At 43.7% G+C, this 26,973-nt stretch overlaps 1 protein-coding gene across 3 annotated transcripts; it reads left to right on the forward strand.

Annotated features, from left to right (window-relative positions):
* The first annotated feature begins 471 nt into the window (after positions 1-471).
* On the forward strand, positions 472-26,534 carry CYP39A1 (cytochrome P450 family 39 subfamily A member 1). Of its 3 annotated transcripts, XM_009941822.2 has the most exons (12): positions 472-707; positions 7,245-7,380; positions 8,700-8,874; positions 10,975-11,124; positions 11,961-12,054; positions 13,548-13,646; positions 15,551-15,641; positions 16,690-16,823; positions 17,713-17,808; positions 19,518-19,606; positions 23,216-23,303; positions 24,701-26,534. In XM_009941822.2, the coding sequence occupies exons 1-12, from the start codon at positions 531-533 to the stop codon at positions 24,770-24,772; spliced, it is 1,401 nt and encodes a 466-aa protein (XP_009940124.2). In that variant the 5' UTR covers positions 472-530; the 3' UTR covers positions 24,773-26,534. The 3 variants fall into 3 exon arrangements, with proteins under 3 accessions (XP_009940124.2, XP_075271079.1, XP_075271080.1); XM_075414964.1 differs by lacking the exon at positions 19,518-19,606 and having other exon boundaries at positions 24,701-24,787; XM_075414965.1 differs by lacking the exons at positions 472-707; positions 7,245-7,380 and having other exon boundaries at positions 8,721-8,869.
* Positions 26,535-26,973: the final 439 nt, after the last annotated feature.

Below are 26,973 nucleotides of genomic sequence, written 5' to 3' on the forward strand. Positions count from 1 at the left end.
TCCTCAGACACTGGACACGCATCTAGCCTGTAGTGAGATGATCTCAGATGGGTGGGAGGTATCTTTCATAAGGCTTACTGCTTCAGGTGATGCCTGCAGAAGTTTCTTGCCGTCTGCCTTGCTGAAAGCTAAATGTCTGCAAATCACAGCCTCTTTGCTTTGTAATCTCAATATTGTGAAAACTACATTTTTAACTGAAGAAAGCAACGCCCTGCTTTGGCAGTGTCCCTGGCTGCGTCCCCGGCTGCTTGGGTAGCCCTCCAGCAACTGGTGCGAAGTTCAAGATTTCTCGCAGCAACATCTAAGTTTTGCAAGCGGCAGAGTTGTTCCCTGTCCCAGAGGGGAGGAGAACTGGCTCTGCCTTTTCAGAAAACAAGGGCTTGGCCCCTGGGCTGCTCGGCGCTTTGCCGTCTTGTCCCCACGGCAGCGATCAGCTGGCAAGGCTGATAAAAGGGGCCCTGTTCATTGACCCGGGCAATCCCGGCCAGCGCGGCCGTGCCGGGTGCTGCGGCAGGCAGCGAAGAGGCAAAATGGCTCTTGCTCTCCTCTTGGCAGCGATCCTGGGATTTGTTATTGCCAGGGCTGTTTTGTTTCAGCTGAGAAACCCGAGCTCCCCTCCCTGCATCAGGAGCTGGATCCCTTGGTTTGGAGCTGCGTTTCAGTTCGGGAAAGCTCCCCTGGAGTTCATTGAGCAAGCCAGAAGCAAGGTAAGGTCTGTGGCAGCGTGCCTGCTCGTGGGTGCGTGCTCAGGGTGGCTGCCTGCAAGGGGAAAGGCAAAGAGAGATTTCTGCGTGGAGTTTGTCCCTTTCCTTTCACGTTTTGTAACACCAGGAGCGTTTAGCTGGTGAAGGTTTGGCTTTGTACAGTGACGTTGCTAAGTTGTGGATCCGATCCAGGCACGATCTCTGTGCTGTGACCATCCTGTTCGGACCCAGCACCTCCACTGTTCTGCTTTTGCAGTCTGGCTGTGTGTTAATCTTGATTTCAGATAATGTGGTAAGCCCTGCGCCAGGCACTGGGACCAGGAGACTAATTATATGCATGCCTAAAGTTAGGGGAGATTCCTGAGTACCAGCTGGAGTCCCCCAACATTCGAGAGAGACACAGGCATGCTTGGCAGGCAGCTTTTTGCATCCTAAAAAAACTTAGCAAAGACAGGTGTGAAGATTTACCCCTGAACATGCCTTTCTTTATGTCTGTCTGATAGAGAGAGCCTAAATGATTAGTTTATATGAGATGCTTCATTTATAGACAGCTAATACTAACTGACATAAGCCCCACCTTCCCATTTTCATTTGGGGATGATATCACCTGCTGCTGATGCAATACAGTCAGCTTCAAGTGCCCCGTAATGAAGGGTCGCACAGCCCACTGCTTGCACAAACTAGCTAAAAACAAAACCACTGTAACATCCTGAAATTGGAAAAAAAAAAAGAAAAAAAATACTGGATGTTTAAAAATTTATTTTTCATTTTGAACTATTAGATTTCATATTTATAAGTACTTCTTTGCAGTCATGGTTGTTGAACTTGTGGTGTTAAATGAAAGCAGAGGTTCAAATATAATCAGCTGAAGTATGAGGTGTAAGAACATCAAGAGCTGTCAGTCCTGTGTTGAAGCACATGAAGCACACTGTAGAGTAAGCTCATGTGTATGATCTGGAGTTCCTTGGCTTCTCTGAGCTAAACGGGCTGGTTTTAACCATATATTGCTATGTCATTCCTGTATCCTTCATCTGTGCATACCATGATCAGTTATTTGTTCGTTCATCTTAGGGCAGAAATGTAGGGCTGGAGGAAAACTCATTCCAGTCCATTCTCCTACTATTGCAGAAACCGTGCCATATAAGCCTTTAAATAAACTGATCAAGCCTCAATCAAAACAAAACAAAACAAAAAATCATAATATTTCTTTGACTCTTCTGATCCAAGACTGTTAGAGAATCTACTTGTTCTGTTGAAAACATATCCTGGTGGCAACCAGATTAAAGCAGCCTGCCAAACTGGCCTTTCCAGTGCAATCCCTTTTGGGGACAGATGTTTCACCCTGACTTACGCTTGCTTCAGTTGCCTTTTTTCCCAGAAAGCTGTTAGCAAAACCTCTTGGGTGAAATTTCAAAACAAACCTGATAGAAGAGTTCTTTTTTTGGGGTTCATTCAAAGATTGAATGCACAAAACTTTTACATACTAAAGAATGTATTGAAGTATCAATGCAAAATTAGTGCCTATGGGTCTGTTGATTTTGATATTCATTTGTCTGGAGACCCTTTAGGCCACTCTTGGTGCTATGGCAGCTGCTGCCACATCCAAACATACCAGAAACACCTGAAGGACTTTATAAACCGCAGGTTTTGTTGGGATGGAAACTAGAACAAGAAACATTGTGAATGGGAGAAAACTCAAAATGAGACAAAGCAGGAAGAGAAGGCTCTCTTACGTATCTCACCTTTACTATGTGTTTGCAGATAGGACCTTTCCTTTGACTTTTTTCTTAGCACAGCAACTCAGCACCCTTCTGAGTTGTGACCCCTCCCTGCGGCCCCCCTGAGCCAAGAGGGACCTGGTCCATCAGCCCTGGGCTGGCTGCCTGCCTGCCGCACCGTCATCCCGCAGTCCCCTCTCCCTGGGGAGGGGTCGTCTCTCCTCCTCCCCTTCCCCTCCTTAAACCCCCCAGGCACGTCTCCCTCCCGTCCCACCTCCCACACTGGCACCATGTGCTGAGGCCAGGAACCATAAGCCTTCTCCTGCCTGCTCCCTGTTCAAGGAGTAGGCACCGTCGCGTGGTACAGCCAGATAAAACCGGTGCTGCTGCCAAAGGGGTCATCAACAGACGTTACAGCGGTTGCAAAATACATCTGCAGTAATCCCAAGGTTGCCAGGACAGGGTTAAGTGTCCTCAGTACAAGCAAGCTGTGCTCATAAAAGTCAGTGCAGAAACAGGCTGTAGGCAGCGTGAAACCTCTTCAGCTCCATAGGGTCATTACCTTCAGGGGAGACTTTTGCAATTAGAAAATTCCTCCCCTGGATTAATCCTTCAGGCTGCCAAAGTGACACTCTTTCTTTTTCTCTCTTAAAGAGTTAGCTTTCTTATTATTTTCTTTTTGTGCACACCCCTCACTGTTTTTTCTCTCCGGCCCTGGAGTAACACACCAGACTTCTGCTGCTTCCAAACTGCACTTTGCTTGAAGTTCGCTGCCTCTGTTTTCCTCCTACAGAAGAAGACATGGGCTGGAAGAATTGTCTGGTTTTCGCCTTGTGTTGTCAGTGGGTCTAAGAAAAGAAAGATCCTGTGCTCTAATGAAATATTTAATCTCTGGTCTAACAAAAGACACCACCTCTTCCTCCTAAGGCTGCCTGGTTAGTTAAAGCAGTTTCGCAGGTGGTCTGAGATGGGCAGGGTGGGTAACTGGAGCCGCCGTGAAACATAAAATACAGGTAGAGCTGCTTAATGAGGGCTTCAAAAGTTGCGGCTCCCACTTTGCCTGGCAAACATGAGAGGAGTTAACAAGGAATATCAAATGCTTCTGATCAGTTTGCTAATTGAGCTAACAAGAAGAGTCCAGTTAAACCCATGAGATTTTGGAGAATGTCCTTCTGAAGTTTTTACTTCTCACTTTCGCATAAGCTCAGATCTGCCTCTCACCATGGCACTGCTGTTTTGTGTGGTCTTTCTCAGTGTTTGGAAAAAACAGAGCTTTCATGAGTGAAAGCAGCTCCAGAGGCCCTAAATCCTAACAGGTTTTTTGTTTTGCTTTCTGTATCTCCATATGTCATCAGGTCTCTTTAAACACCGAGCAGTAAACTGGGACACAGTGTTGGCAGGCAATGCCCGTGCTCCGTTGGTACCTGCCCGTAGTGCAACGGTGGTAAATCATAGAATCATAGAATGGTTTGGGTGGGAAGGGACCTTTAGAGGCCATCTCGCCCAACCTCCTGCAGTGAGCAGGGACATCTTCAACCAGACCAGGTTGCTCAGAGCCCCGTCCAACCTGGCCTTGAATGTTTCCAGGGATGGGGCCTCCACTACCTCTCCGGGCAATCTGTACCAGCGTTTCACCACCCTCACTGTGAACAATTTCTTCCTCATATCCAGTCTAAATCTCCCCTCCCTTAGTTTAAAACCATTGCTCCTTGTCCTGGCACAATAGGCCTTGCTAAAAAGATTGTCCCCGTCTTTCCTTTAGCTCCCCTTTAAGTACAGCATCCCAAGGCAGCAAAGCCATAATTTAACTGTGAACCATATGAAGAAACTATTCTGTCTGGTTTTAAACCAGCTACCTTCTAATAGCCCATTAGCTTTTACATTTTGAGAAACTGGGAATAATTATGCTCTTTTCACCTTTCCTGAGATCTAAGTCCACTTATTCTTCTTTTATTGAAATTTTGGTTCATGCTTGCTGTCCATCCCTTACCTTTCCTAGCTCAGTACATCCTGCTGAGGTGGAATGGGCAGAGACACACGCTAAATTGAAGATGTGGGTACAGGATGGGTTTAGATCTTTGCGGTCCTTTCTCTGCTCCTTTCCTAGCAAGATGAGAGCTCTGAATTAATTATTAGCACTTGTATAATAGATCTTGGGGTCATTTCAGAATGCGATTCTTCTAGGTTGCCTTCTTCTGTGGTGTTTCTAGGTCTCCTCTTAGTTTGGATTCCCAAATGGCTCCCGATTGTGAGCAAACTTTTAATTCCTTCTTCTAAGGAATGAATTAGGAATATGTTTAAGGCCACATATCTTTATGTCTTCCTAAAAGATGTATTTGGCTCTTCTTTAGCACATCCTATTTATCCACTACTAATCTTGCTCTTTGACAATGCTTGTGAAAAATTGCGGAGTGCTGGAAGAACTCTTTGAGGCTTCCCAGGTCCTTCAGGAGCCCTCTAGGAAGGGACCACATTTGCCTGTCCATCCTCGTGTCATTGGGGGTGATTTAACAGATTGCAGTAGGTAGTTCTGCATCTTCACGTTTCAGTCCCTCTAGAGTTTTGAACTGAAATATTTATCACTGCTATACCTAGCACTGTTGAAGTCTATTCCACTTAATACTTCCGTTGAAACAAGGTCTCAGTCCATCGCTCGCAGTGAGAGGCTCCAGGGTGGGACTTGTCTTCGACTGCTGCAATCGCCAACTCAGGTTGCTTCCCCACTTGGTTTCTTTACACCTTGAGAATTTCTCAGGCTCAGCAACACACCAGGAGAGTTCCTGCATCTCGTATGTTTGGAAAAGTCTTTATTGTAAGGGGTGGGGATTGCCATTAGCATCTTGATCCTCAAACCTTTTTTCGTATTTTAATTTTACGTTTCATTTATCAGATATCATATTTGTTTTTAATTTCCTGTTTGGACACAAAATTGTGCTTTCTGAAAGGTGTGTCTTTGAATATCCACCATCACTGTGCTGTTCAACAAAGCTGACTTGTTCTGAAGGTCCTCTGTGGAGCTTTTATTATTTCAATTTTGTTTAATATTGGTTTAATTTTCATTATTCTATATAGCTTGCAGGAAATTGGAAGAGATTCAAAACCAGATTGTTTGTGTAGGTGTTTACAGGTAAGCAAGATGTCCAAGCTCCACTGATGGTCAGTGGAGACGCAGTCAGTCCTGTCAGTGGAGTCCAAGGGCAGTTCAGCTCACCTTCACAGACAGAGGTGTGCAGTAGCCGGTCAGATAAATCGGTTTTAGGCTCCCCTGACTGCACAGACTCGACCTCTACTGTCTGTAATGGGAGCTTCGGCATCTTGCTCACATGTAATCACCTAAAAGAAAGTGTTCCAATCTTTAATTGAGTGTGACCTTAATTGAATAGTGAAGCGTTATTGCAGGTTGCTATTAGTTAGTTTAATTTTATTTTAAAATTAGTTTAAGTACATTTTAATGTTAATTTAAAAACTCAAAAACAAACACAGTACAAATTCACTGATTTTTGTCCAGCCTGCTGAGGAGGATGTGCAGTTATCCATAAAAGAGCAACCCTAGCAAATTAGCTATTATTAAAACAATATTTTATTTATTATCGCCCAGAGAGTTGAAACAGTCATTCTTTCTTTAATAATTTAGAGTTGAAGGACACAATCAAAATTCAGCTGATGTCAAGAGGAATCTTTTCCTTGCCCTCAAAGAGCTTTTGATGAAGCAGGCTTTACAATACAGACACAGAGAACAAAAGAAGTGGTTAAAGTCATTGGCATAAACCATGCGAGCACGGGGGATTCAAAGCTTTTCAGTACTCCAGACAGATCAACAGAAAACTTTTATTCACCCTTGCCAGCAATGTAATCTGGAAAAGAAAGTCAAGTTCCTTGTTGTGCCTTGTTTTGGGGCTTTATGAAAGCCCCAAACCTTTCCAGACGTACAATAATTTTGCCAAAAGAAGGTGGTGTGCATATAAATGTAAATGCTGGGCTTTTGATTTCCAAGGCTTTTGGCTGTGAACAGAAATTGCCTTGACTAAGAAAAAGATGCTAAAGATGCTCATTTCCTAATGTTGACTTTTTATGCCTAAATCTGGCAGCCAGTAGATATTGCACATTTGTTTGCTAGTTTAAAGTATCGGCAAATATCAGTGATCCTTTTCATAATGTAGGAATACAGAAGTGAGCACTTATTGCTTAAAGTTTTGAGAGGGCTCTAGGATATTCGATTAAGGGAAAATGAAAGAATGATTTATGGTATCAAAAACTTTCCCTGAATGTAAGTCTCAACAAACTCCATCTATTCTGCTCAAAGCTTGTCAGCTATTTTGATATTAATCTTAAACACCTATACAAGAACGGAATTGTTGTATTAGCAGAACCTTTAAACTAGAAAAGAAAAGAAAAAAACCCCACATTAAAAACATGCAGGAGTGGGGAGTTTTTGTAAAAAGATATATATTGACATAGGTAGGATTATGGATTTTTACAATGTGGGTACTTTGCTATGGCAGCCAAGGGATGCAGCTTGAGTTCTTTAAATCCAGGTAGGTTGGGTTGTTTGAAATGCAATGTAATTCAGATACAAAATGCTAATCTCGGAGAAGGAATCGCTTCCACTCCACAAGAGGTCAGGCAGGCCCCTGGGATGTTCCCTTCTGGTCCGCGAGGCTACGAATTCTGCTCTGGTTCATGTCACCTTTGTGCACTTCCAAGCCAAGGTGTACAGAGAGCGAGAAGGACCAGGTCCTTCCCCCAGAAGCTGTGAAGTCCTGTTGGGCTCCTGTCAAATGCATTAACATTACAGTAATACGAAATCTTTTGTTTGTTCCAGCATGGGCCTGTATTCACCATATTCGCTCTGGGAAAACGGTTTACTTTTGTGACTGAGGAAGAAGGAGCTGAAGCATTTTTTAAATCTGAAGACTTAAATTTTGAACAGGCAGTACAGCAAGCTGTCCAGAATGCAGGTAAATGAGACCTAGCTCTTTATTTAATGGAAATCAAATCCAGTTACCCAGGAACATTAAAGCCCAATCCAAAACCCAGTGGCTTTTTGATCATGCCTTAAATGCTTATCTTAACCCGTGACCATGCTACAAAAGGAAGGCAAAATGAAATTCCTTAATGTGGATCCAGCGCTGTAAGCCTGCTAAGTGATTTGGTTTCAGTCTCAAGGGGTCAAAGGTTTCTGAACCAGGGACCGTTATTACTTTTATCATCAAGCAACCCCAGTTTGAGATTAGGTCCTTCTCTGTGGCTAGACACTCCACCTGCGTGTCCCAGGTTTGGAGCAATAGTGTGGTGTCCTATCACTTGATTTGAAAATCAGCTTGTAGCAGTAATTAGTTGTCACCCTGTAGTACAACAGTCATTAGAAAGGGTTGAGGTACATATCCCATCCGCAGTGGCCTGCTCTGTCTGCTCACGTGCTTATATCCACGTGGGACTGCACAGACAGGCATTCCTTGAGTAGTTTGGCAATTTTGGACTGTGACATGAGAGAGAAGCAAGCTGGCAGAGAGATTAAATCACGGAATCACCAAATCCCTGTGGCTGGAAGGTGCTGCTGGAGATCACCTAGTCCAAGCCTCAGCTCAGAGCAATGCCAGCGACATCAGCATGCCCAGGGCTGTGTCCAGCTGGGTTCTGAGTATCCCCATGCATGGAGACTCCACAACCTCTCTGGGCAACCTGTTCCTGTGTCTGACCACACTCACAATAAAAATTTTCCTGTGCCTCAGTGGGATCTCCTGTATTCCCATTTCTGCCCTTTGCCTCCTGCCCCGAGAAGAGCCTGGCCTCATCTTCTTTATTCCCCCTTTCCCCCCGAGATATTTATCCACGCTGATAAGATCCCCCTGAGCCTTCTCTTCTCCGGGCTGAACAGTCCCAGCTCTCTCAGTCTCCCCTGATACGACTGAGACGACATATTACAGCATGAAGATCTAAACTGCTCTTTCTTGGATTAATTTCTTTTTCATGCTAGTTTTGTGGTGCGTGTGCACATCTCTGTACCTCCACATGGAAGCTGGGGGAAGATCTCTGGGTCGTTGATTCTGGCACTGAAGCTTCATGAGGCAGGAAAATGTTACACAGGCTGGTAGAAGCAGAGGGCTCACCAAAATCTTTACAGGGTTAGCAGGAAGTTTTCTGGGAATTTCATGCTGAATGAAGGTTAAGGCATTTGAATTAGAATCACAAGTTATGTGAAAAATTTGACTCTATCTTTCAGTGAAAATCTACTTAATCTGCTTTCCAAAATGTTTCTGTTTCTTTCTGTGTTTAGTTTCTGTCCCTGCAGAAGCATTTTATCGGAACCACGGTAACCTCTACAGCATGATGAAGGGAAAAATGGGTCCTTCTAATCTGCACATGTTCACGGGCACTTTGTGTGAGGAACTGCATGAGCACATGGCACACCTGGGCACGGAGGGCACAGGCGACCTCAGTGACCTGGTAAGGTAAGGGAGTTTTGCAGCACAACTCTAACGCATGGGTGTTCTATATGGGAGCAGAGATGTTACCGTAAAGCGGGTGGAGCTCAGGCTCTCAAGCCGTAGAAAAGCTGTGTCAGGATATTCATCGCTGCTTCACAGTTTCAGGTGGCTGAGAGAGTGGACAGGGTTTCATCTGAATTACCTGTTTGGAAGGAAAAAGAAAACACGGCAGCTTCCAACAAACCCCATTTCCCAAAAGATGGAATAAAAGCTTCACGTTATTAAGAACTTAGTAAAGAACAGACAAAATGCTTGATTTTCAGCAGGATGAAAACTGTCCCTGCGTGTCTTGGGCCAAGCCTAGCCCAAAACTTAAATAAGACTTCTGCAACTGACTTTGCTGCCAGAACTTCATCCTTCATGTAAAAAAATCCCTTTACTGACAGTTCCATGAGACAACAACAGAGCTTTTAACTCCTCCTTCTTGCTGATCGTCTGGGACGACACCAATATTTTGCCTGTCCATCAGGACTACCAGCTGAATACTGCCTTTGGCTTGGACCTGTTTCTAAGACCTCACATCCAGGTTGTCTTTTGGTGACTTTTTCTGCGTAACACATCTAAGATACAGCTTTTTACCGCAGCTGAAACACTGAGCACCTGTCACTTCAATCACCACAATTTCGATTCACTGGGGAAACACTGTGGGGAAGGGAGCTTTGAAACCTCCCAGCCCTCCGTCCGACTGGTCTCAATAACGGGGTGCAAACCCCCGCATTCCATGGTGTACCCCCGCCTGTCTTCTGAGATCACAGTCACTTCTGCTTCTTGTGAAAACACAGACACTCATCAAATCGGTAGTGTGCGCTACGCCACTGTCTGGTAGCTAATGTTGGCTTCCACTTTCTTGTTATTCCCCTGTGTGAATCCATCTGTAGTCTTTTACCTGGGCTCAGGTTTCTGAGGGCAGGGATGGACCTGTTGTTCTGGGCTGTACTGGCACCACCACAGGCTGTGGTCCCCAAAGTGGCGTGGGTGCCAGTGGTGGCATGTGTGTACAAGCTGTGCATGAAGGATGCATGGATCCCCGCGGCATGGAGCCTCGGGGAACAGGGCATTCTTCCCGCTGCCACGGCTGCCATGAACTCTGGTCATCAAATCCACATCAGCTGCTATTTGTCTAAAATAAGAAAAAAAAAAAGTCATAGGCTAGATGATAAACTACAGAACCCAAAAGTGTCATCGACAGTAAATCTATGCTGGGTGTGATCTCTTCTTACAGTTTTGCCACAGAATCACAGAATGGTAGGGGTTGGAAGGGACCTCTGTGGGTCATCTAGTCCAACCCCCTGCCAAAGCAGGGTCACCTACAGCAGGCTGCGCAGGATAGAAGAACAACAGAATTGCCAGACAACACAGGATAGAAGAACTGGAATGCAACGCGCTGGGTAATTTATTTAACTGCCTCAGAATCAAATCCACAGAGCCAGCAGGTGGCCCCACCTTCCTTACCATCCGTAGAAAAGCAAGAAAGTGCAAGAGACATTGTCTGATATCTGTGTTTAGCAGCAGCTGGAACCCAGCAAAGACTGCATAAGGGCTTCTCAGACCTCAGGGGTACAGGTGAAGTGGCCTGGGAAACAAGCTCGGACTTTTGAGGATAATGGAGGAGCAAATAGGGAAGGAATGAGATAAAAAGCAAACAAAAAAAGCGTTGTTTGGTCCAGCAAAGCTGCAGCCAGAGGAAGGATTTCTTGGGGTGTCTGGTTGCAGAAGGGCTTGTGCCATGCTCGGAAGGTCCACATGGGCTAACCTGAAATAAGAAGGATGGTTAATGGGGAGAAGGGGACTTCAGCTCCCAGAGCCAAGTGACCAAACGCTAGCTGATGAAGTTCTGCCACCTGCAGACGACTAGCCTGAGGTCCGCGTATCTCCCAGCCTCTCCTTAAAATCTGCAGTAAGGGTGTGAGTGAGGTATGAGCCTTTTGCCAGCCCTTCCGTACTGGTGTGATGCTCGAGTCCCGCACTTCTAGTGTTGGCAACTCAACCCGCCGTGTCCTGACCTAAAGCTGCTGTGACAGCTTCCCTGTGGCCTGTAAGTCACAGACATCTTGTCCCTTGCAGGCGTGCCATGTATCCAGCAGGGGTGAACACTTTGTTTGGGAAAGGCATCTGCCCGACAAGTCAGAGTGAAATCAAGGAGTTTGAAGAACATTTTCAGAAGTACGACGAGGACTTCGAATACGCTTCTCAGATGCCAGAGTGCTTCCTGAGGTAACGGAGCGGAGATGATGCACGTGGTGTACCCGTTAGGGACATTTTGCTCGCTGTGATGTCAACCGCAAGAGACATTTCCCCGGGAGAGTGATGCAATGTCTTTATCAATGGTGCACCCTGGGGACAGGCAGGCTTTCAGCTAGGTCCTTCAGAAAAGTTCTGACCTTGTCTCCTGCATTTTCCTGGCATAAAGCAGAAAAAATCTTGCTTAGGTGAGCAGGGTCCAGCTCGGACCTGTCAGGGAGCAGCAGAACTGGGCAAAGGGCAAAGACCTGAGCCTAAATGTGAGTCCCGAGCTGAGGGGGTCCCCACCAAGGCATCTCTCTGCTCTTTTCTTCACCTTCACTGTTTTCCCAGGAGACTGGTCCCAGGTTACACGGCTGCACTGTCGTAGAGCTGACCTTGGGTAGAGGCAACAAAACTCCACGAAAGGGAGTCTGTCAGTGCTCTCAGGGTGTGACAGCACCATGAGCACCTCAAAGCAGCCTTCAGAAAGAACCAAGGATGCTCTGAAAATGTGGCCTTTACTTTCTCAGGGGTGGTCATTCTTGAAAAGATTAACCTAAGCAATTGTCCAAAGCCACAATGAAAACCTGTAGTGGAACAGATATGAAAATTTTGGAGTCTTGCAGTCGCAGGTCCTGGCTGCAAGATGAGGTCTGGCCAAGGTGAAGTCAACACTAATGTCAGTCAGGCTGACACTTGACAATTCATCAACCGACTGCTGCCCAGGGGCTTTTGGAAAGCAACCGAGGAGTCCTTTTCATGGAAAAGGAAATGTTGATTTGTGCTGGCTCAGTTAAGTGCTTCTTGTTTGTTGCTTTTCTTTACAGGAGCTGGTCTAAATCCAAAAAATGGCTTCTAAAATTATTTGAGAAAGTAGTGTCAGATGCTGAAAGGACCAACCCTTCAGAGACCACATCCAAGGTAAACATCCGAGGCTATGAAATAGGATGACTTTGTTGTATATTCTGACTGAAGGAATGGAGGGCAGGAATTATTTCAGTACTGGAAGAAATAAGCCAAAAATGTCAGCTTCAATAGCTGTACCTTAATTTTCCAGTATTGCCGACGCCTACATTAGGACAGACCCATAATTTTGAGTCCTACTCCTCAATTTAATTTATTTCCTACATTTCTGAGAATTGACATCTTCCTCTGGGGAATTTCAAGCCAAGGGTTCAGAGCTATAACCCATAGCCAGCCTCCGGTATCGCAGTTGCAGTGAACAGTTGAAAGAGGTGAGAGAAAGACCCCTTCAGTTGTTTCTCTGATGGCACCGTGCTGTGAAATTTCAAAACCTTACATGTACTATTTTTAAACCGTGGTGTAGAGTGAGTAGATCCTCCAGCAGCCAGACTAGTAGAAAATAGCAGATTACTGGATTGGAAGCCAAGTACCCTAAATATTGATTGTGTCAAAGCTGTGATAAGTTGTCCCCCTGGTTTTTCTCCTTGGCTATGCCAGGAATTCTGTCTACACAGCTGACAAATACGAGGGCAGACTGGCCTGGGAATTTTGATCTGTCAAATGAGTATAGAACAGATCATTAAACAAACCAGGTTTTATTTAGACTTTAAAAGCTTTACATATCACAATTTATTTCATAAAATAAACCAGAATTATGGAAAGAAAGAGAGGGCTGGAGAGAGGATAGTGGGAGGTAAGGAGGTGCAGGAAGTAGGAGGCACGGACTCGGTGTCTTAGATTGGGTGGGAATCTGGAATAAAGAGCAGTCATTTTTTATTCAGGATCAGCCTTTTCCCCTCTGAAAAGCAGACGGGAAGCTTTGCCTTGAATGCATGGTTGCCTTGTATTTAAGGAAATACCATAAACAAAAGCTGATCCTAGAACATTACACAGTTGCTATAGTTTCAAATAATATCAAGCCATTGAAGTCACCTGTTAGGTCACTGACAAAGCACCTGGAACTAGGGAGTTGGCTCATATATCAGACCATCTCTTCATAACGAGCACCTTTTTGGCAGGAACAGGAACATTTTCTTCATTTCCATTTATTCAACTTATTCAGTCCCATTTTCAGGTCCTTTTCAGCAAGAGAAGCAGAGCAGGAATTAAAAAAGAATAGAGATTTCTTTGTCTTTCTTCCACCTACAAGCAACAATGGGGAGCGAGGGAACCAAACCCCCTGAAACTTTAAGAAAATGGAGGGCAGTGCAAGTATTCAGTAGGGATTCACGTGGCACATTGATGTCTTCTGGCTCTCTGCCTATGAGTGAGTCTCACTCTCTCTTGACAGCTGTCATCTCTACTTTGTGACTGCAAAAAAGCCATAACTAACATGACTTCTCTTTGATAAACTGTCTTACGTTACATCCTTGAATTCTAGTAAGCCCTACCCTAAACTAGATTTTAACAGATTCTTGGAAATACACATTATTCTCTTTTATTTGTAACAGACACTACTGCAACATCTCCTCGATAACTTGCAAGGAAAACATCTAGCTCCCAAGTATGGCCTCCTGATGCTCTGGGCTTCCCAAGCCAATACTGTCCCTGTAAGTACATCAGCTAGAGAAGCACCTTCTCTTTACCCCGCTGAAAAGCCTGCATTTGGGAAGCAAAGCCGTTGAACCAGAGGTCACACACACCGTGTGTATTCCAAAGAAGGGATTATCACACCCACATGCATCACTACAAATATACCCAGGCTGCAGTGTCACAGAAGCAATGACAAGAAAAGCTCTTCTTGTATTTTTCCTAAATAATGATGTCCCCTGTCGCAACGTTTCAGGAACATATGTCTCATAGCTATTAAGATCACAGTCTTAAGCTGTGAAGAGCATTTAACTCTATTTTGAAGCACTGTGGCTGTATTACAGTAGAAACTCTATTTTAACAGCCTGGTGTTACCAATTGTAAAGAATATCAAAAGCCTAATACGGAGTAACTTCATCTGTGTGTAAATCCTTAAGTGAATTTGGCTCTTTCACTTTGGGCAATCTGCTGTACGAACACCAGCGTTGCTTCAGGGGAAGAAAAGCAATAGTTTGATTCTAGCACCACTTAAGTTTTGTCTATGTTAGAAACAGGTTTGATGGATTAATGATACAGATATATGTAGGATAACAAGTCCAATATATCTAACACAGCTTGGGCTGACCAAAGACCTTTATAGGAATTTCTCAGATTAAAAATCCATAGCAGCAAAAACATCCTTTATTTACCATGACTACTAAGCTCTTTCCAGCACAGTTATGTCCGTTACAGATGTGATTTAGAAAAAAATGATAGTGAGTTATTTTTGTATGTACTCCTAACGGATATATCTAAGTTTTTTGTAGACTGGATATTACTACAATTTACCCTGATGGAATTTCATCCATTTCAGTGAGGTTTCTGTGGATTCACACATTGGCAGAAGTGAGAGGCATAGCCTGCTGTCTGTTATCAGGATAACTGACATTCCTTCCACAACACTGCCGTTACTTACTTCTGTAATATTCAGCTGTAAATAGACATACAGATATTTCGTTGTTTCTCAGAATAGTCACAACCACTATTCTGGTGACTGGAATGATGAGAAAAGGCCTTTCACCTTCCAAGGGGATTTTTTACAAGCATGTTAAACCCTTTTATCTGAAACAATTCCGTTATCCCTCCTCAGCCCATGGTGAGGCCACGATGTCCAAGTGCTGTATGAGAAAACTAAGCTACCAGATTTGTTTTGCAGAAGGAGGGCTGCATCCACGTGGGGCTATTTGGGAAATAAGAGTAAGAGTTCTCATCCCTCACCAGCACAGATGGCCCGCCAGCAGATCTGTGTGCAGACTGCACCTCCCGCGAGCTCGGCAAGAGGAGGGAGACTCCTGGCAGTGCTGCGAGTCCTTCTGGTTTCATCCTACTTAAGAGGATTTTCTCCTTTCCTAAATTTCTTGATTTTCAACTTCATTGCATAATCAGTTAGCAAATTATTTCTTAAGGGGATATACTACTGCTTGTTTTGCTGTGAATTAAAACGTTTTCTGCCCTTTACGGTGTGACTCACAGTGATAATGCCCTGCAAATTATTTCACCTCATTTCTGCTAATGATAGTGGGAATTTACTATTTAATTTTTCTTCCATTCATGCAGCTAAATCTAATCACACACAATGATTTAGTAATTCATTTTAACACCTAGTTATCTGAAATTAAAGAAAGGATTCTGTGTTTCAAAGCCCAAAGTCAAAGCTCTGTAACGTTCACTGAAGACAAGTACACAGCAGATGACTAGACCTAATCTCCCAGGATCTGAGCCCTTAGATGTGGATCTACCCTGGAAGCGTAGCTCCCTGTGCATCCCAGCTACAACAGGCACATCCAAAAAGTGCAAATGTTTTCACCTGCCTCTGTGATTTGTTACAAAGATACTGCAATCCTGTTCCGTATTCTTGCGTTAAAGTACTTTTATCTCTGTTTAGATTGCGTTCTGGACCCTTGTTTTCATACTCTCTTATCCTTCCATTTACAACAAAATCATGGAAGACCTGGCTTCTGTTTTTGGCAAAGCAGGTAATAAATCCTATCATGTCCTTCTGGAACCTGGAAATTATTTATTCTGTGTTGGCTCAGCACACGGCACACTTGGTCAATGGCTGGGAGTAATGAATGTTGCTGCTAAGGGTATTGCTGATAACACAGAGTCCAGCTCTGAGTTCTTTACTCAGCATGTGCTCAAGACTCGTTTTTAAGCAAAACCACTTTAGGTGTTAGCAAAATAAGGTAGAATAAGAACTATATGTATTTGTCTCATCCTTCCACATCTATCAGGCCTGGCTTTGTATTAACCAGTCTTGTCCTTGTTTCATGCATCTATGATAGGGTCAGGTGAGGTCTTTCATTTCAGCTGCTTTTCATGGTGTGATGTCCACTAGAGTTACAGTTATTCTGAGGAAAAAAAAGCAGGCCAGGAACTGTTCTCCTTTCTCTCACCTGAGGCCAGTTTGTCCAGCATGATTCACCCCCACAGGGCTAATCTCTTTCTCTCAAAAAACAGTCACCTACTGGGAGCAGTCATTCACATGTGCAGTCCCCTGAACAATGCTTAGACTTTCATGGACGACTCTTAGTTGACATGGGTGAAAACCACATCAAGGAACATGTCAATAATCAGCCAATAAGGATGATAACGAACCAGTGCTTAAGGCTTTCTTCCGGCCCTGTTTTATTTGCTAGTGTTAACATAGCCCAAGACATCAGCCGTGGCTTCTTGTCTTGGTGCCTACAGTCCCTGAGATTTCCATGCAGCTTGCTACCAAAGTACTAAAAAACTCCAGGGACTTCCAACTCCCAAGATGACCTTTCATTGGCCTCTTCTGGCCAATGCCATATCTACGCCTACCTTAGAGTTACTAAATTATCTTCAATGGCTTTTCTTAAATAGTACTGATTTTGGTCTATGTATTCACTTTGAAAGATAAAGAAAATTTCTGGCTATAAACAAGATCTTAAAGTCTTGAGGTATTCTACCAGAAGGTCTAAAGCAAGACATGTCAGCATGTATCAAAACAAGTATGAAATCTAATTTTTACACAGAGTCTTCTTTTTCATGCCACAACAGGTAAAGATAAAATAGAAGTTTCTGAAGAGGAACTTAAGAAACTCCCTTTTATTAAGTGGTGCACTTTGGAAGCCATACGGCTGAGGTCTCCGGGTGCAATCACTAAGAAAGTAGTAAACCCAATAAAAATTCAGGTGAGAATGCAATTCGTGCTGTGTGATTTGTCTGGAAAGGGGCCTCCCAAAAGATCTGGATAAAATTAAAATAGTAATTTTAAACTAAATAGTAAAATAGTAAAAATAGTAAAACACAATCTCACATATATATTCTGTTTAGGTTTAACAGATTTATTCATCATCATTAATTTAATCATCTTTAATTTAAAAACTGGTGGTTTTACTTCTCTTGCTCACAGTCTTACCTTCAGTTTTGAATTTATTTTAGATAGAATTGAACTGAGCTGGAGATACTGTGCTCATGGTATATCAAATAGTAATCAGACAAAACAAATACAGTAGAAGGGACCACAATTTAGAAACTGATAAAACTCCTGCTTTTCTGTTTGTCCTCCTCACTGCCTTTCAGAAGGGAAGTGCCAGTGTTCAGGAGTCTAACAAATAAATGTTTGGGAGAAAAACATTCTCTTATGGAATCAGAACTCATGCCTATTTAAGAAATTACTAAAGTCCCATGAAGATCTACTGTCATATAAGTCTTTCTATGAATTTCTTTACATTTTGAAGGAATTACTTAACAAAAAGTTTTAGCAAAAAATACCAGTTCACACGATACCTCAAGAAGCAGGAAAGACAGAAACAATGTTTCTGTTATTTCTATACCTGAAAAAAACACATTAGAACAAAAAGAGACTTTGCACATTCTCCACTGTTTAGGTCTTGCTTACGGAAAAAAAAGGGCAACAGCAAGAAGCTTCAAACGCGTAATATGCCCACCATGGCTTCACCACCCTCACTTGCCCTCTGTTAGGGTCTTCTGCTGATGGAAGAGAGGTAGTAAGGAGGGACTGTTTTGTGAGCTGAACCTGTGATTTTCTCTTTTCTTAGAGTTTTTTCTTCTTTTCAGAATTTCACCATCCCTGCAGGTGACATGCTGATGTTGTCGCCATACTGGTTACACAGGAATCCAAAATACTTTCCTGACCCAGAAATGTTCAAACCTGTAAGTTGTCGCTCTTAGCGTGGGTATTTTGCTGTCTTTTCTTCTCTTCGCTTATTTTACAACAAAAGCACATGGACAAATTGGCTTAAAGTTGGGTAATGCCCATTGTCTGGAGGATGGCCTTGTGCAGAGAGATGATGTGCAGAAAAAGGAGGAGCCTGTAGGAATAAGCAAGACTGGAAAGCTCGGTTATATATTCAAAATAATATGGTACTACTTTACATCACTTTGATCTTGATTCAAAGCCCACCATGGGAAGACCCCACTGATTGCAACTTTTGAACACAGCTCCAAGTAGTCTCCTCTCCCTGGCATCTGTCTCTGTAGCTCATCTCCACGTGTTTACCCAGGCTCATGGGCCTTGCCAGTCAGATGATTTCTGGTAGGTATTAGCTCTGCTAATTCAGTAGCTCATCTAGAGTTTCTTGATTATTATTCCACTCCAGGTGGCCGTGTGGGCAGGCATGTAACTGCTCTTTTTAGCACCATCACTATAAAACAGTTTGTCTGTTTTATAGAAATATGTCAAGGAGTAATTTAAACAAAACTTCCCTTCTAGCAAACTCTTCACCAATCTGAAATCTCTCGTAATAGTTCCTGCCTGTTTGAAACCCTGAGCAGAAACCTTGATGCAGCGGCTTATTTCTTTAGTAACTTTATTCCTAAAAAGCAAACTAGCTTGTTATTTAGAAACTCACCCTTTTTCCATGAGCAATAGGTGCGTATCCCTTGGACACTGCCACTCCAAATGGTATCGCCTTGCTTCATCACCACTGAGATTTTTTTCCTTGCTTTTATTGGATTTGGATGCTAACAGATTTCCTCTTGAGAAAGCTCTAAACAGCCCAAGCTGAAAAAAATCCAAAATAAACAAACACAAGATTACATCTTCTCTGGGAGAACTTCATCAGAGGAGTTAGCCCCTATAAACTTGACAGGGTGTTACCTGAAGGCCTTGGTAGAGTTGCACTCAGTTTCTGGAGGCTGATATAGTTTGTCACCCAGCATTCAAGAGATTTACTTCTGTCAGTGTCACCCGCCCAAACTTTAGCCGATTTTGCTTTGCTCCTCACATTGTTCCTTTTCTCTTAAGGTAACTGAGGACAGAGCAAGGAGTCTCTGGGTGCAGACAGGCTGTTTTTGCTGAGAAGAGTTCTTTTTCTCACACGCTGGCTTGCACCTGAGAACGGGGCCGTGCAATCCTCGCCTCTCTCCCCTGTGACAGCTGATATACCTTGCACTTGTCTGTCCACAACGTCTTAGAAATGGTTTCTGTGCCAGATGTGCATGAGCCATTTGTGTGCCGTGATACAATTCTGTGGCTGAGGAAAGGTGCTGGGTGAACATTTGCTTTGAATGTGCGTATATTTAACAGGAGAAGGTCGCGTTTTGATAGGCATTTCAAGAGCTCAAGACGCAGCATTTAGACAAATGGGGAGGTATAGGAAGAATGCTTCAGGGGTGATTTTGAAAACCTCTCCAGCACTAAGTATATTTCAGATGGGACCCTCATTTCTTTCCCTGAATCGGTGCTGACTTTTGCATCCAGACATCCAGACTCTGACACTAACAGGTTGAATGCAAGAAAATGGCATTAGTGCAACTTTGTATTGAGGATTAGCTGTCCAAGGTCATTTTTAGCCTGGAGAAATGAAGTTAAGCTTTATTTATATAAGGCTGATTTGGAAAAAAAAAGTTTCTTCCCACAGGATCGTTGGAAAGAGGCAAATTTAGAGAAGAATGCTTTCTTGGACAGCTTTGTGGCATTCGGAGGAGGGAAGCATCAGTGTCCAGGAAGGTCAGTGAAACAGCTGGGGTTTATTTATTCCCAAACCCTGCAGAGAACAACTCTCTTGAACTGGGCTCCTCTTACACTTAGAGATAAAGTGTTTTCATTGCTTTGCTCTTTGTCAGTCCCCTAATGTTCAGTATTATCTGGACCTTGTCTAAACTGATTTGAAAGTGGTTTCATTCCTGGAAGACAGGTTAAGTCACGACACAGAAGCAGAATCTGAGACTAGTGTGTCAAGGGATATCCCCCAGGGAGGAGAGTCAGCCTAGCTCTGCTGCTGCTGAGGCATCTTTTTGTCAAGGGAGAGTTGTTACACTTCCAAACATGCCAGTTTACAGACACAGGCATTTAGGCTGCCATAAACCAGTTCTAAACTAATCTAAAGAACACGTCTCTGGTCTGAGACTCTCTTTTGTTCCTCTATGATGCCATTGACCTCTTTGCTAATCTTCAGATGTCTTAACTGGCTTCTCTATGTTTGAATCTTGTCTTTGCATTAAGGCCCACACAATTGTATGATGGCTTAAATTGCAGATCCTGTGTCTCTTCACTCCCCCAGCAATGCCAGCCTCAGTGCTTCCTGCATTCCTTCTGCTGTTTTCTCTGCTGTCCCTCTTCCTGGAACATGTCCCAGGGAGCCAGCTGCTCTTCGTTTCTGTGTTCAAACATCTCTATGCTCAATTCTCTGCCTTCAAAACCTGGTCTCCTCTAAGAAGCAAGTAACCAAGAATCCTTAAAACTAGTCAATTTAACTCAAGAATCCCATGTGGAGTGAGGAATCTAGAGAGTGTTGCAGAGGGTCTGCATTCTTGAATCCACACCCTACAGCAGGCTGGACATGAGTGTCAAATAAACTTTGTGAAGGCATTAAAGACATAAAACAAATGAATAAAACTACATTCACTGTTTAGGCTTGCCAGAGGAAAGTGCTCACTCACTGCTGTACCTCCGTGGCTTGTACCATATTCCTGAGCTAGATGTGAGCCTCACTCCCAGCAAGGGTGACAGCAGAATTCACGAGAGGCATCTGCAAGTGTAGGACAAGCTGCAAAACAATGTTTCTGAAAGCTGCTTGTTTATATATATTGACCTATTTCTTTGTTCAGACTGTTCTCTGGATTCTGATAATATCTTTAAAATAAGTTTGTGGTTAGAAAGAAAATGATAACATTTCTACATAGACAACGGATAGAGAATCTTTTTCTTGAGGAGACAAAAAGTCCTTTCAAACGCTTTGGCAGTCCGCATGGTAACACACACCTTCACACTTTTCAGCAATAATTCTAAAAGGAAAATGTGGTGGTCTTGGAAGAAAAGAAATTAAATCAAGGGATGTACCTAGATCCCAGGTTGCAGATTTCCTTGGTATGACTACTGAATGAAACAATGATATTTCAAGTTTAAGAGGCATTTTCATTTAATTCAGTACTGGCATTTATAAATCAAATGTATGAAACATTTCATTTCTCCATTACAAAAGCTCATCATGAAATTAAAAGCTAATTTAATCAAACTGAAAGCTGGAACATAACTTACTTGTCAAATATTCTAGCAAGCTGACATGGGAAGAGCTCCCACAAAGCCATTTCTGTGACATCTTTTTTACCTAAGGGCAGTGAAGCGACTTTTGTCTGACCAGGTGTCTGCTGGCTGTGCGACTGTGCTTATCTTGCATGGCTCAGTCCGTCATCTCCTATCTTAAGCTGACATTGTAAACGCTTCGGCACAACAGCCATGATTTCATTTACTGCAGGACCTCAGTCCACAGCTGGGCTCCTGGATTCCAGCACAACACCAACATGTAGCAGTGCACTGGGGGCAAGATTTCAGAAAGCACATGTTTGTCAAACCCCCATGCCACTAAATAAAAACGGAAGGCATCAGCGACTCAAGAGTTCTAAGGGAGGCTCTAGGACTCAGTCGTGAACATGAAAGACAGGTGGGAGCTAAGGGGCACTGAGCTTTCAGAAGGCTTGTGGCTTCTGCTCAGTACAATGTGCTGTGGGAGAGAGGGACGTGCTGGGACTCTGCAGTCCTGCCTTTCACTCCTGGGCTGTCCCTCTGGTCACCCTGGGACATGTGCGTTGCTTGCCATCCTTGTGTCTCAGCACCTCTGTTTGCAGAGCAGGATAACAGCAGCAGTCTGTTTGGAAAAACAGTTTGAGATCTAACGGTGGGAAGTGCTGCGGTTATCGGTTCTATCCGTTGCCGCTCGGACAGATTGCAGATGAACCCTGCCGCGGGTACCGAGGAGTCACAGCTGGTCCACCTGCTTCCCCTGTGCTTGTGTTACGAGGACAGCCCTCTGTAAATGCAGCGCTTCCACCTTCAGGGCAACCTAGAGGCATTTTGGTGTTTGGTTGCATCATGGTACCTCCGTGCCAAACCAGTGAGGATGGCTCAGAGGCAGGACCTCAAGCACCGGGGGTCCAGGGCCACTCTGTGCCCGCTGTAAGGAGCCCACCTTTGTGCGGTGCTGCCAGCGTGGAGGCTGGGCCAGCAAGTCCTGCCTGACCTGAGCTAACTTCCATCGAAATATCTGTGCACTCCATTCCCCCGAGCTGAAGGTCACCAAAAGCTCCCTCTCTCAAGGTAATTCCAGTGTGAAATCACAGAGATAATTTGGGTCTGAAGCTACGCCAAAGCAAACAAGCATCCTCCCACTCCGGCGCACAGGGCGGCTGGGTGCGCAGATCCGGGTGGCTCAGCAGGAGTTAGCTTGGGTCTCATGGGGCTTATGGGCTTCCTCCTCACACCTGCCAGGCCAAATCCAGACTGACGCCACGCGCAGTCCTGTGGCCTTCTCCCCAGTGAATTCCCCAATAGCTGCTTTATCCAAGTTTTCCAGCATCTCTCAGATAATGGAAAATAAATGGAGTAGAAGAGCAAGGCAGTATTACTATTTTAACTAGGTATTTAAGACTTAAGTCTAATTTCTGCAAGTGAGTAATCCCATGACCTGGCATAGGTGCATGCCAGTGCCTGAATGCAGAAAGCTCTTGTATGTATTGAAATTAAAAAATAATAGACTAGCTGAGTTCACCTGCACTTATCTGAACTGTTCTCCGAACTGACTAAGAAAGACCTTTCTTGAGTCTTACAGAAAAAAAAATCATGCCCTTGGGTCTCATACTGCATTCTAATGCTGACGCATTAAATAATAACTCCCGCTGTCACAGCTCCTCTGATGTCATCAGGCTCCCAGCTGCATTATATAACTTTATATAGCACAATTAGTCATATAGCCTTTTCTATATTTGACTGTCTTCTCACTCCTATGAAGTTATTTCAAGTCAGCAAGCGTTAGAAGAACGTAAATGTTTACACAGTGGAAAAAACCATAATGATAAAGGGCTGTTTTAAAATAGGGTGTCAGAGGGATACTCTAAGTCTAAAGTTTCACCAGAAAGAAGGGGCAGCCGCTTCATTCATGTTCTTCACCGAGTAATGAAGCTAAGCAAAGCCACAGCATATTTTCCTACTGAAGATAAACCTTTGGGCAGAACTAAAGCATCAAATGTAAAATGTGTCAAAGACAACCTTTTTCTTATCTGATGACAACAGATGTGTGATGGTCAGGCTGGACGGCCAATGTTTTCCTCCCTTTCCTTGCAGGTGGTTTGCCATCATGGAAATCCAGTTGTTCGTTGTGCTATTCCTACACAAATATGAATTTGTGCTTTTGGATGCGGTACCAAAGGAGGTAAAAGATCCTTGCGTTTATATAGCATTCCAGATCTTTTTATCCTTCATTTATCATGCTCAGCTGAACAACCATGCCTAAATGTGGTTATGTAAAATCACAGAATCACAGAATCACAGAATCACAGAATCACAGAACGGTAGGGGTTGGAAGGACTCTGTGGGTCATCCAGTCCAACCCTCCTGCCAAAGCAGGGCCACCCACAGTAGGCTGCACAGGACCCTGTCCAGGCGGGTCTTGAATATCTCCAGAGAAGGAGACTCCACAACCTCCCTGGGCAGCCTGTTCCAGTGCTCCGTCACCCTCAGAGGGAAGAAGTTCTTCCTCATGTTCAGACGGAACTTCCTGTGCTTCAGTTTGTGCAATGAAGCAAAACTATGAGATGAGTGTTAATAAACCATTTAATGAATAACTCGGTCTTCATTTTAACTCAGAAAAGCCAGAGTAACTCCTGCAATGTTACTGGGGCTGCACTGTCTATACAAGAAAGCACCTACAGGAGTATTTTGTCTCATCATTGCCTAAACATTACAAGTGATTTTATAATTGCTTTCTGCCACTCACAAAAGCAATGGGTGTGGAACTGGATTATTAATACTTTAAAGATATGAAATCAGACGCAGCACTCAGAATGCTCTTCCACTACGTGTTCAGTTGTGGAAGAGAAATGATTAGGGTAAGACTGTAGGAGCAACTGTGACACAGAAAGGTTTTACCACTAAAGGAGAGCAGCGCAGTCTCCACTCTTAGCAGTAATTCCCTTCCCCATTTGCACCATGTCCTTTCTACTTTCCAGAAACCCTGGTTCCTCACAAACATTGACTGCTGTGAAGTCAGCATTTCTGCCTGTCACAGCCAAAACATGACACACATGCCCTATAGCTAAACTGCCAAGGAGAAGAGGGAGAAGTGTAGAGTGGTGTGGGCTTTATATCATTGCCCTTTGGGTAGGAAGTTAGAAGAATGTAATTCCTCTGCTCTCCTTGAAGAATGTGAGATGTTGATCTCAAGTTGTGTAGAAAGTCCACCCAGAACAGGGAGGAAGGTTGCCTCTTCCTGACAGATGGAGTGTTGCCATGCCAGCTCTCACTGGAGTTCATTGTCAATTGGGTCTGCACCCACAGGCAACTGTGCTGGTGAAGATATTCAAAACCATTACAGTTTCTTAAGATCTCATGTGTCTCATGTGCCCTCTGTCAGAGTGAGTGGAACAAAAAGTAATCCTGAAAGCCCTACTCAATGGCTTCAGCAAAGCCAAGAAATACTCTCAGTATTTGATCTTGGTTCTCCAAGACCAAAGCTCCAAGAATACGTTTATATCTTAATATTAAAGCACAATGATAATTCCATTAACTGAACTAACGTCAATGTTTCGACTGATTTTCTTCCTTTTGCAGAGCCCTTTACATTTGGTGGGGACACAGCAACCCACGGCACCATTCCGGGTCCAGTATAAATGCCGGGAATGAAAGCTGCCCAGCACTAACTTACTTTCTTTTGCCACCCACCCCTGGATGGATGGACCACTGAGCTGCTTCCCTGTCCTACATCGTCAGATTGTTTCTCTGCCTTAACAGTTCTTGATTTCAACTTCAAATGCAACTTCATACTCTGCACTGTGGTATGCCATACCAGCATAGTCGTACCTCTGCTCCTCACCTGGTTGCCTACCTCCTAGCATGTAAAAATCAAGCTCTCCTGCTGTGTTGATAATTTGTGGGCCAAATTATTCACAGACTTTGCAAATCTAATATACTAAACTCACCAACCAGACATTCAGGACAATAAGCTGCTACGTTTGGAAATCCTTCATGGAAGTTGTGCTAGAACCAATGGAAAAGCAGGTCCCTTGGGCCAGGTCAGTGCTCCCTGCGCGTCTCTCTGAACCAAGGCCAAAGCAGTGCCTCCTGCTAAGAGATCAGATTGGTAACTCCATACGCTCCCTGGTGCTGGGGTGCACAAAATACAGGACAGCGATGAGCAGAGACCTCCGGATCAGATCCGCAGCCACGATAAACTAGCATCACTTATGTATCACTGACTGTGTAGGTAGGTGAAGATCTGGCCTGCTCTGCCTACAAACAGTGACAACTTTTTGCAAATAAAAGACATTTGTAACGGAAAAATTGCAAGCATGGGCAACACTGGGGTTTTGTTCCACTGAAGCACCTAAAATTTCTACTGAGCTTTATTTGCTCCACAGGATTCAGAATCGGTCCTTGCATGAATATGCAATGAAAGTTTGATCGTGATGTTTGGCTTCTAATGAAAAGTGATCGCAAGAAAAGCCATCGCTGTTCGTTAGACTGGTGGTCTAATATCGAGAACATTTTTGCTTTCCCTTTAACGTGCCTTACTTATAGAACAACTTGCATACATCTAAAAATATTTAATCTTATAGAGAATACCTAGTAGATGTTGTTCAAAGAAGCTGCCAAATAAGTTCAGATACTGACACTTTAACTGCTGTCAGATTTCATATATGATAATAGCTGGCATGTATTTTTAGTCTTTTAAGTAAAGATTATTCCTCATTTTAGAAGTATTTGCAAAAAAACACAAATGGACTTTCAGCAACAGTAAAAACTATGAGAATAACATCCATAGGAAAATAACACATTGTATAATTCATTAGATGGTCGGCTTAGCTCAGTTATGGATAAAAGAATTTAACAAACTTTAGTGATTTATATGACTGGAAAATAATTCCTCCAACTTCTAATTTAGCTCATAGTAGTTAACTCTGCAAGAGTTGCACTCCCAACTGCTGTTTCAGAATCTCTCCCATAACTGAAAACTATTCCCTTGGTTTTCATGTGTGGTCATTACACAGAAGCATGTATTTTAATTTTAAAATTTAGGAATGTCCACAGTATCTGTTCAGGTATCTTGCAGTTTTGCGAAGATAACTTTTTTTCCTGATGTGCATTACATTTTATTTTGCTGTTTAATTAATTCTGGGTTTGGGGTTTTTTTGTATGTGTGTGGTTTTGTTTTGGTTGAGTTTTTTTTCCCAAGTGGTAACTCAAAAAAGCAAAATTCTGTAATGGCAAAATTGACTTTAAACTAAAAAGGTCCCTAAAGGAAAACCTGAAGGTCAGCATCAGTTTGATTAGAATGAATGGAAGGCACCTGACGCCAGCTAAAACTGTGAATATTTACTAACGAACCATGCACATGCGTTCCAATCTGTCCTAAAAATGAGCACAATGCTGGTGTAGTTTCTGCATATTACAGAGTTTTTCAGACTTGGTGTGGTCTTGTGCCTGGTGAGAACCACAATCTGCTTCCTTCCACATCCTGCAAGAACAGTCTGTGGACTATGTTAGGGCATGTGATAAAACCCACATTCCCACACACGCACGGAGAAGCGGACCAAAAGAGAAGAGGACCAAAAGCAGCAGTGCCCTGCCTGACACCTCCCAGGGCTGGCTATGTCCTGGGGTGACACCCAGCAGCGGCAAGGGAGCAGCTCCCACCTTTTGGGCTGAGGGGGGAACACCGCCTGCAGATGTGGGACACACTGTGGGATGCAGGGGAGGAGCAGCTTGCGTTTGCACAAGACTTCTTATGGGAAGTTTAGGAGGGGAACAAAAGGTGGGGAAAGGGAGGGATCAAGGTGGGCTGGGGAGGAACAAATGTGATAAAAAAGAGGGATAAGGAGATGCAA

The sequence above is a fragment of the Opisthocomus hoazin genome, chromosome 2 (assembly GCF_030867145.1).
Source record: "Opisthocomus hoazin isolate bOpiHoa1 chromosome 2, bOpiHoa1.hap1, whole genome shotgun sequence".
Lineage (NCBI taxonomy): Eukaryota > Metazoa > Chordata > Aves > Opisthocomiformes > Opisthocomidae > Opisthocomus > Opisthocomus hoazin.